Below are 11,404 nucleotides of genomic sequence, written 5' to 3' on the forward strand. Positions count from 1 at the left end.
TGATAATTCTGCTAATTTATTCAATTTTGTGGTAAGCCAGGATAACGTCAATATATTAAAACTAATTAAACAGCAAATTGAAAACTAAGTGCTATAATTAATTAAATAATGTTTGGCCTTTGTGAGATGATGAGTGTAATTTGTTGTTATCAAATTTCAAGTGATTAAATTTCAGTGATTAAACTGACTAAAATATCATTGACATTTAAATAAATTCCGTAGTTGAACGTAATTCAATCACTCAAAACGCCATATTCAAGGTGAATGACTATAAAAATTAGGAATAATGGACTTTACTACTTCAATTTTGCTCCCAGCTGCGTTCGACAGTAGAAAGCATTGATTTAGATGAGCAAATACCGAAACGCCTTTGAAACTGATATTAATATCAATACCAATATTAGCGTCATTGCTCAAGAGGTTTTCAATTTTTTCATTAAGATCAAAGTTTATGAAAGCAAAAGTGTTCAAGTAAACAAAATTGTTTACCAATACCTCCCGGCTGATGGCTGATCGCTGAGGTAGAGATGATGTAAATAGTCACAAAAGTAAAATATAAAAAATTGAAAGTAAAAGTTAACACAAACCAAATGAGTCCGTATCTTTTACCGCTGACTTTGTACCGCATTTCTCAGATACTCGCACGATTGCGATCACGTAGACAATTTTTGTGGCCGGCCAACGCTTCGAAGCGAACTCACAAATTTTGTGCAAAATGAAATTTTCATGAGTTAACAGCTCAGTTATTTACACATGATTTTTTATATATCTGTATTCATACATATATACACAAATTTATGAATTTAATATAAAAAGATTGCGTGTCTTGATTTTACATTTTGCTTTAAATTTTGTTTGCTTCACCTTTCACGAAGTTTTCTCAGAAATTTGTTTTCAAAAATCATTTGCAAAAATAATAGTGCAATTAATCAGCACTTTAAGGCTATGAAATTACCAAAAAAAAGTGTATACACTAAAATTTATGAATAGATAATTTTAGATAATTTATCTAAAAAAAATCTTTATAAGTTGGGTTTGAAATGTTTTGGGTTCATACTTAAGAAGATCAAAATAAAGAAAATAAGGGGAAGTCATGCTCTGAAGATTATCTCAATAGGCTAGTAACTTGTCTTAGTATGTTGAAGATAATCGACTGTCATATGACTTTACAGAAACTAACCTAAAGATTATCTTATAGTAAGTTTCCTGACATTGAAACTATTTTTGATGAACAGTTTCATAGGAATTAAAAAATATTGATATATAGAAATATAGATAATATGGCAGATATATCTGCCAATTATAATGAAGTAACTTAACATGATTTAAAACAGAATTAATATATATTAAACTATATTTATATATATGTACTGTTTTATATATACACAGTTCTATTATTCCCCGCGCTTAAAAACAATCAGTATTTGAACGTTATCTAAATCCTGAGGTTATTTACATCGTTGGAAGTTAGTATAGAAATTTGTTAGTATCGTATCGTATATATCGAAACATCTATAAGAGAGCACTCGATAAGACCGAATGTATTAGATTATATAACTAATTAAAAAGCAAATTATGCTCCATGGAACAGTCAGTATTACATTTAGGTATTTTAAATCCTGAGGACATTTAATTATATCGTATCGTTATATCGTCTTCCATAATAGAACTCTATTATGTTAGATAATATTAACTTATTCCGAACCAAATGACACTCGATGGAGCTGAGTCAAGCAAACATCGTGACACACAAGTGACTCCAAACGAAAATGGTCATGCAAGTGTTTACACAGTTATAAACCTATTAAAACACCCTGATTCTGTTGAATATATAGATACATAAATACTTTTAAAAAAATACTCAACAAATGCGAATGTAGTAGATTAAATTTAATAATTTCTAATTACGCAAACAAAAGCAATAATAGTCGAAGAGTATAAGTGACTATGACTATAATTATATATATGTAGTATATAGTATATACATATACAATATATATAAAATATATGTAAATAGTTGTCAAGTCTACTACTTGAGATTGGCAGGAGGTTGTAAATTCAGTTGAAGAAGTGAGCAGCAGGAAAGTAGTCAGTTGAGTAAGCAATTCGATTCAGTTGCGGTCGGTTGCGATAGTTCTTCAATTGTATAATCAAGTAACTCACCAATTATCTTATAAATTATTATCTCAGTTATCTTATCAATTGTATTATCTATTATCTTACACATATAGACTATAAATGTAAAATATATAGACTATATATAGAATAAATAGACTATATACACCATATATATAATATATATATATAGACTATATATGTAGAATATATAGACACACTAAAAGTGTGTTGAGTGTAGTATTTGTTAATTAGAAGTCTGCTCATATGATAAGGTCGCACCTTTAATGTAAACATTAAAGACTTTCGAAATAACAAATGATTTCTACAGATTTCATAGTGAGATTCTGATTTTTGTAAAATTAAGTTCGAAAGTGGTTGAATAAAATATATTGAGAAGATTCTTGGTTGATTATATGATTAAAATTACTTTATTTTTTGATCTGCCAATCCTATAAAGGGAAATTAAACCTCCTCTATCACACCTGTCAGCTTAGCCTATGCATAGTTTTGTATAATATAAAAATTTTTAAATACTCTATATGAAAACATAAAAAAAATTATTTAAAAAAAAAATATTAAAAATAATTACGGCTTTAATAAAATGTTTTTTTTTTGTTTTTGTTTTGAGTAAATTAATGCATTTAATTAAAGTTAATTGCTTTCCATATAATTCAAAAATTTGTTTATTAAAATTTTTTATTTAACTTTTCTAAATTCGCCTCAACCGTCTTCGCGGCTAATCAACTCAAACAGGCCGGCATTTCTGCAGTACAAAAGTTAACAAGCTGCCGGCTGGACTGACGACTAAAGTCCAGCTTTAGTCAAGTGAAATTCGAAAAAAGAAGTTAAAAAAAAAACGAATTTTTTTTAAAAATTACTCAGATATATAACAAGATTTTTTTTTTTAAATACTTTAAACTTGTTGATATGATTTTACATAAATATTAATAAATTCCAAATAAGAAGAAGTTAATCCAAAAATATCTAAAATGAAAATTGAAAGCCGCAAGCCAATCGAATAATTGAAAAGTGTTTTCTGTTGTGAAAAGTGTTTTTCTGTCGGCTGAATAATTTTTCTGTTTTCAATTTTCTTTATTGTTATTATGAAAATAATTAAAAAAGTGTAAGTTATTGTCATGAAACAAACAACCATTTAGGTGAAAGATATTTGCGAAGGAGATACACTGACAAAAAATATACTAAAAAATAAAATATTGAATATCTTCAACTATATAATAATAAGATGCTATCTAACTGCACTAAAAATATGAAGCGAAAAAGGGAACGCGAAATGTATTAGTATGTATAAGGAATAATCCAACACAAAGCGGTCTTATTAATTTGTTGGCTTTTTTGTTTTAATAAGCAAAATGTAGAAAATAATATGTTATCTAACTGCACTAAAAATATAAAGAGAAACATGAAGAGCAAAATATGTTAGTTAACTATACTAACTATAACTATATTAACTATAAAATAACTTAATACAAAGCGATCTTTTTCATTTCAAGGACTTCTTGTACCAATAAACATAATGTAGAAAATAATATGCTGCCTAATTGTACTAAAAATATGTATTATAAATAAATACCGAAAAGTGCTAGGTAATTTTACTACATAACTTGATTAAATCAACTCAAAGTGGTCTTATTCATTTATAGAATTTTTTATTTAAATATATGTCATGTCGAAAATACTATGCTGTCTAACTGTACTAAAAAAAACAGTGTTTTTAACCCGCAATAGAATTTATGGAATAAAAATTAAATATATTTTCTAATCACTGTCCGTATTTTTTCAATGTCTAATATTTTCTAATCACTGTCCGTATTTTTTCAATGTCTAATATCCGTATAGAACCGTGTTTTTTAACACTAAATATCTGGAATAAGTATAATAAACTTTTCTAAAGAAAACGTCTGCGTAGACAAGCATTTCTCAAAGTGGGACGTATGCCCTAAAGAAGGAAATTCGATCATTTAAGTGTGATAATTTGAGATTAGGTGTAAATTGATTGCAAATATTAGAAGGCCGGTGAGGATAAAGTCTTACCATTTACAAACCTTACAAAGTAGTATAATATTACCCGAGCATGAATATACTTCATTTTTTGTGGTTCGAAAAGAGATTAATATTTCAGTGATCTACTAATATTTCCGAACGTTCTTTGTATATCTTATGTAGGGGGCGATTGTTATATGAACGTAGCACAAATATCTCACCTAAAGCTTTGAGATATACTAATATAAACATTAAAAGTTGAAGTAAAATTCAAATTATTTTTTATATCCAACTAATCGTGGAACTAATGTATGACACTTGTCTTCAGTATTAAGTATTGTCTAGAAATTAACTGTATAGGTATATATCACTAAATATATATAAATTTTATATATGCTGTCAATTGAAAGCTACTTTCATTTCTTCTCTTATGTGGATTGTTGGTAGTTTTGGCTTAGAAATATATGGGTCAATAGTTAATCTGTTTTGTTATATTTTTACAATTGTAAAAGAGTTGGATTGAGACTATATGCTTCTTGTAGAATTGAATAAACTCATAATAATGATAATGAAAATAATTTAATAACTTTCATATGAATTTTGGAAGTTTTTAGTAGTCCTAAAAGTACTATATGACTTGTTATACGACTTGTAGATCATTTTTTTTAAAAACAAAAGTTATAAACTTACTAAAATTTTAAACCTTTTTAATGAACAATGAGCAGATAATTCTAACTATTCAAACTCCCTCACTTGATTGTAATAGTAAAGCATTTATTTTAGCTATAAAATATTGTCAAACAAAGCTTTAAAATAGTATCTTTAAAATACTCTTGAAATAACTACTTAATAGTAGTTAGTTACTTAGTAGTTACTTAATAGCTTTTAAATAGTATCTTTACAATACTCCTAAAATAACTACTTATCTTCAGTTTAAACTGCATTAATTTTACTAATAAAAATAAAATTTAATGCCAACATTTTCTTTAGTGTAAAGAAAAATATAAAAAGATACATTAAAATGTTTCCACCTGAGCTGATTTGCTCTTCAACTACCAAGTTTACTTACATGTATATTTGCGCATGCCACGCACACCAACTGGACTTTGGCAAATTGGCGTTTTAGTTAATTGATGGTGTTTATTGCCAATAACAAAAACAACAACAACAACAACAATTAAATGAAGATAAAAGTTTGATCAGCCAATGCAACTGGCAATAATAAAGTGAAATTGCTGTTTTTAAAAGGCAAAGCCGTGCTTAAGTTAAATGCTTCACACCAAAACTCAGAAAGATTCAATGAATCGCAGCAAATCTATGCCCGAATGAAGTAAAACATTTTCCAACAAAACACGAGCAATTCAAAGTATCTTATTATAAAGTATCTCGCAACAACTTTTCAACGCAGGCTTCCATGCAATCGAAGTTGAGTGTCAGATCAAAATACAGACTTTAAGCCAATCGTTGAGATCAACTTGAAAAGCTGATGCATGTGTTGGCCACCAACACATTTTTAGTATAGTAGTATAGTTGGCAATTACCAGTGACGTGTACGAAACAAAGTATCTTCAAGATACGTTTATTTTGGATGCATTCAACGGGTGCCGTATCCATGTTGGGAGTGCAGCGTGAGCTTGGTTATCTTCAAGAGCGCCTGCGTCGTGTAATAACATGCCAACGAAAGAAAGTGTGTCAATCGGATCGAATAAACAAAATATCAGAAAATAATATGAAAACAAAAATACAATAAAACAATTTCAATTTCAAATATTCGAAAACTGAAGAAAAGACGAGAAAAAATGAACGACAATCACAGATATTCAGTGGATTTCGTATACAGAAAACCTGGTCCGCATGCGTTTCAGTCGCAGAGCGCAGTAAATAAAGTGAAAACGTAGCGTAAGTCTTTTTTGTGACTGGTTTAAGCTCGAGATTAGCGCGATTTGGTGTTGAACCAATTGTGGTTTATACTAAATTAAAAGCAAAAAAAAAACATAAAGACAGTGGTAGATAATGGATATAAAAACAAACTACAACGATTGATTAGATAAAATAAAAAATCAATTAAAATCCATCATGCATGATTTGTAACGTGAAGATTGTTTGATTGATTAGACTGAACAATCTCAGTTTTTTATGCAGCGGCCTGTAATTGGACCACAAACGGTCCATAAAAAATAAAAAACTTTAAATGAAATTACAAAGAAATAATAAGTATAAATGCAATATAAAAGAATTAATAAAACATAAATAATATTAAACCAGTTTCAAATGCAGTTAAATTATAAAACTAAGAAATTACTGAAATAAAAGATATAAATAATGTTAAAATAAAAAATTTAAATAAAGAAATTATTTAAGAAAATTATATAAAAACATGTTAAGAATAAAACAAGAATAACAACAAAAAAAATAAAATACTGAACACCACTTACTAAAGCAATTGAGTGACAAGTAACCAAAAGAATTCTCACTAAAAAGTTGATCCACAGACAAATGACTATATTAACGCCTAAATAGAACTCAATTAATGTAATAAGATATTTTTATTAAAAAGTTTATATTCAAATAAATCGTAGCACATCGCATCATTTCCGTTTTTGTTTCTATATTCCCAATGTAACAGTCAAAGTGCTACGTTACAGCAGCAAAACAGGAAATAAGCAACCAAAATGTTGGATAATACTAAAAATATTTAACTCCAGCAACAATAACAAATGTTGGATGCTGGAGTAGTAGAATAATACAAATTGCAAAAATGAAAATAATATTAGAAAGAAATGCCAGCTAATAGCACTAAAAACAAAAGAAAATAATTCTACTAAAAATTTTCGTTAGAAGCCATTTTAACGTCAAAGTAAAATTGATTGAAATAAAATGTTTTGATGTAATACAAAAAAAAATATAAAAAATAAATAGATTAAAATAAATAAAATAAAATAGTATAAAAAACAAAAATTAAATAAAGTGAATAAATTTAAAGAAATAAAAGTTATACTATAGCAATAAATAATAAGCGGCACTATGCTCCTCCTAGGAGTTAAAGGATTAAATACATACATATAGTTAAAGTACCATGATGATGACTATAGATTTTAGTCGAAATATCGGTAAAAATAAAATCTTTTAAAAACAAATAAATATTTTTAAAAAGTTTATTATTTAACTGTTGACCAATTAGTCCATAAAAAAAACACAAATTACTTTCATTAAATACAATCGAAATAATGAAGGGATGATAAAATCTATAAAAAATAATATTTATTAAATACAAACGAAATATGAAAATAAATGAATTAATATAACCTTTTCCTCTTTAACGCCGTTGCAAACTAAATAGAGTTTTGGTTCTCCAGTACTTTTTTTCTAGTACGCTCCTTTCATTACTACAACCTTTTAGCTTCTAATGTTAAGGAGTGGAAACGTAGTCTCTTTACCCGCCTCAACTTTTTTCGGACTTCTTGTTATGAACAAAAAACATTAATAACTTTAAACAAATATTTAAAGAAATTGACAATATAAAATAATTCAAAGAGTGCAAAATATTGCCTTAAGAAAACTGGTTAACGCCCCATGCTACGTAAGAGGAGCGGATATCCACAGAGATCTGAGAGTCGATTCAGTCGAAAAATACATTAAAGATCGTGCTCTGAAACTGTTCAATATAATTGATAGTCACAATAATCCAACTCTCAGCATCCTAAAAATACAGCGAAATTTGATAAACACAGGCAGATACAAAGACATCAGATCCATCATATTATAGAGCCCCGTATTCAGTTATACTTAGTGTGACTTAAAACTGTCCACAGATAAAATAGAGTAAAGGTGTTGATTCACCAACTCAGACATCTGGATATCAATATATAAAATAAAATAACATGTAAAATATATAAAAATATAAAAAAGTTATAAATACAAACAGAGTAATGGAAATGAGGTATAACAAAATAAGCGACTAGATAATTATAGAATAGTTATAGAAAACGAAGCCAGCTTAATTCTGTTTAATTAAAGTATGTCCCTTGCTTGTCATCGAAGTTATTATATATTGAAAACGATTAGTTTTCTACTACTATATATCACATTTATACATATTTGCTATAGACCAATATTAAACTATAACAAAGTTACAAATTTAGTAAATTGTATTAAATTATATATTATATTCCTATTATTTGTTTTTGTTTCTTGCAGAGATGGCAGTGTTCCAGAAGTCTATTTGGTTTTTACTACTAGTAACGCTACTAACAGCTAAACAAATATCCGGCGAAGGTTTACGATTGCCTGATCAGCATTCGGTGCCACAACAACAGCAACAACAACAACCACAACTTCAAAATGTACAGCAAATTTTTATACCACAACAACAACAGCAGCAGCAACAACAGCAACCACAGTTACAGCAACAACAAACACCAGCTGGTTTTGGTGAAGAACGTGGTCGTTCTTCCATATTGAGCCTCTTCGGTTTAGGGAACGATAATGATCCATATTTAGCGCGCACCAATTCAAATTGCTTAACCGGTGACTTGTCTGAGTGTTTTAAGACTCAAGCATTGAATAGTTTCGATGAAATATTTTATAGAGATAATTATCGGTGAGTTTTACTTAAATTAATATATATGTATATATCACTAATACAAGAATTATTTTACGTATCATACAGATTATCTGATTTTGCACGTATTGTACGTATGCCAGAAACACAACAACGTTCCTTACTGCAAGAACCATTTGAGTATTCTGAGTCGCCAAGAAATGAAGATACTGACTGGGATCAGTTAGTTAAATACGCATTAAGACGTGCTGAAAGGTATGGCAACTGATTTATATTTTGGATAGAAAGACAGATATACAGTAATATATACTATATAAATGGATTTTGCTGAAGTCCTAAAGAAATATAAGTTAGAGATTTTTAATCTGTGAAAAAATTTGTTTTGAGATATTTTTTATATTAGCAAAGTGTTCAGTTCTATTATATAGTTAGTTTGTATATAATTTATTTAATTAAAAGTTTAATTTTTTCAGGACTTCATATTAATTTTTTTGTTAACATGAATAGTGTTAACTCCATTTTTTTTTAAATCAAATAGATCCTATATATGTTATATACGTACTGTACATACATTTTTCACACTTATATAGATTATTATTGTGTAGTTCCTAATCATATATACTCATATTATTGTATGTTTGTGTCTTTAGATTTATAAAATCCACTGCTATTGAAATTGATGTACCAGAAGAATTAACGGAAGCTGGACGATATGACGCACGCTTCATTGGTAACGACATTGATAGCGAATTGGATATTATTGAGGACAAACATGCACCATTATTCAGTAAGTTGAAAGCAATTTTAAATATAATTTTTTTTTATTAAAATATATATTAAAAATAATATTAACAAAAGAATATTTATTTATTATCATCTACAGCACGCAAGAAGTTGAAGAAAATGATCATTCCATTGTTGCTCGTATTGAAAATCTTTAAATTGAAGTTATTGTTGTTCTTGCCATTCATCTTGGGTATTGCTGGACTTAAGAAAATACTTGGCTTAGCTGCTATAATACTGCCTGGTCTATTTGCTTACTTTAAACTTTGCCGTCCACCAGGCGGTGCACCTGGTTTTGGTGGTGGAGCCTTCTCTGGTTTATTCGGTAGTAAAAATACTTTCCCAGAATATTCACCACAAGGCGTTGGTTCAGCCACTTACTATCATCATCATGAACACTACGATGGTCAAAACAATAGTCCATATTATAGACAGGATCCTGCTTTCGCCAAACCATATACCGATTACTATAGCAAAAACGTACAAACTGGTTCTGGTAATTCGGTGAGCTTTGGTGATGCTCATGATATTGCTTATTCAGGTTATTACGGTAGAAATACTGGCAAAGACATTCAGAGTGAACAAAAAAGCTAAATTGTGAAATATGCATTCGATTTCTTGGGAAATTGATAATTTCAATACCATCGATAAACTTATTTTTTTATTTTGTTATTTAATTGTTATTTAATTTGTAAATATTTAAGTATATTTGTAGCTTATAAATACATTGATTTTTATATATTTTAGACACTATTTATTGATAAAGAAAAATAAAATAAAATTTTCAAAAAATTGAAACATTATCTATTAGATTTATTTTTATTAGACGGCACAAAGATATACTATGAGAGCTATTTTGGCAAATCTAATAATACTTTCATAAGCTAATTTGAACGACTTAATGTTATTAATTTAATTAACAAGATTTCCCGTTAAAATTGTAGACTTCAGTAAATTTGAAGTCTTGCTGCGCTATTACACTCCAAACCTTCAAACCGATTTCACGCACACATGTATAAATTCCCTCAACATAATGTTAAGAACAGCAACCAAAAAAATCAATAGCATCTAGAAAGCATATAGGAAGAGTGAGTATATCGCAAAAAGTATGTACCTAAAAGACACATATCTACATTAAAACATTCTATGAAGTAATATTCGAGATCATAGTCTTATTGTTCAATAAATTTAAAGAAATTGAACTGTTGGATGGAACAAAGCATGTTTTACCTGGAATCAGAATGTTTTATTCGAAGATGACACAATAAAACTTAAAACCACGGTTGCCACTTATGGTACTTTAGTACCAAAATTAGTACTTTTTTTTCGTTTTTTTGGTTTTTGGTACTCATGTTCAAAAAATGGTACATTTTTGACGACCCAACTTTATTGTGAATATTTCCAATTAATTTTTTTTATAAATGCAACATTGCACTATTTTATATTATGTTCATTTATAACACTATGAAAAACACAGAACGAAAAAACAAAAAGGTCCTTTTTTTACAGAAATGGTACCTTTTTAAACCAATTTTGGTACAGGAAAAAATTTTCAAGTGGCAACCGTGCTTAAAACTATTAAAATATATAATAAAGTTAAAAAATATCATATGATAACTGCAGAAAATATGCTGGGTCCCAAGAAAATTAAGCTCAAATTTTGAATGGATGTATAATTTTAGCAGTTATGCATTGAAGTGAACAGTATAATCAAATCATTCAAATACTTCCCCGAACGATGTACGATATATTGGGAGCATTCTATTATAGTAGACAACTTTCCAGATATTAATATGCCAAATAGATTAGATATGATCATCATAGAAAGAACAAGCAAATCCATCCAATTGATTTGTAGTATTGAGCCCTATACTTAAAACCTAAGTGCGGCTAGTTCCTAAGGGTACAGTTGGGTATTTGATGACAAATAATTTATAATAG

The 11,404-nt window shown here is 28.3% G+C and overlaps 1 protein-coding gene across 1 annotated transcript; it reads left to right on the forward strand.

Moving 5' to 3' along the window:
* Positions 1-3,205: 3,205 nt before the first annotated feature.
* LOC119683906 (probable E3 ubiquitin-protein ligase bre1) lies at positions 3,206-10,102 on the forward strand. The gene is made up of 5 exons (XM_038097792.1): positions 3,206-3,241; positions 8,317-8,719; positions 8,789-8,935; positions 9,331-9,467; positions 9,564-10,102. Exons 2-5 carry the CDS (start codon positions 8,319-8,321, stop codon positions 10,055-10,057), a joined length of 1,179 nt encoding a protein of 392 aa, XP_037953720.1. The 5' UTR covers positions 3,206-3,241; positions 8,317-8,318; the 3' UTR covers positions 10,058-10,102.
* Positions 10,103-11,404: the final 1,302 nt, after the last annotated feature.

Source organism: Teleopsis dalmanni, chromosome 2 (genome assembly GCF_002237135.1).
Source record: "Teleopsis dalmanni isolate 2A chromosome 2, ASM223713v2, whole genome shotgun sequence".
Taxonomy (NCBI): Eukaryota; Metazoa; Arthropoda; class Insecta; order Diptera; family Diopsidae; genus Teleopsis; species Teleopsis dalmanni.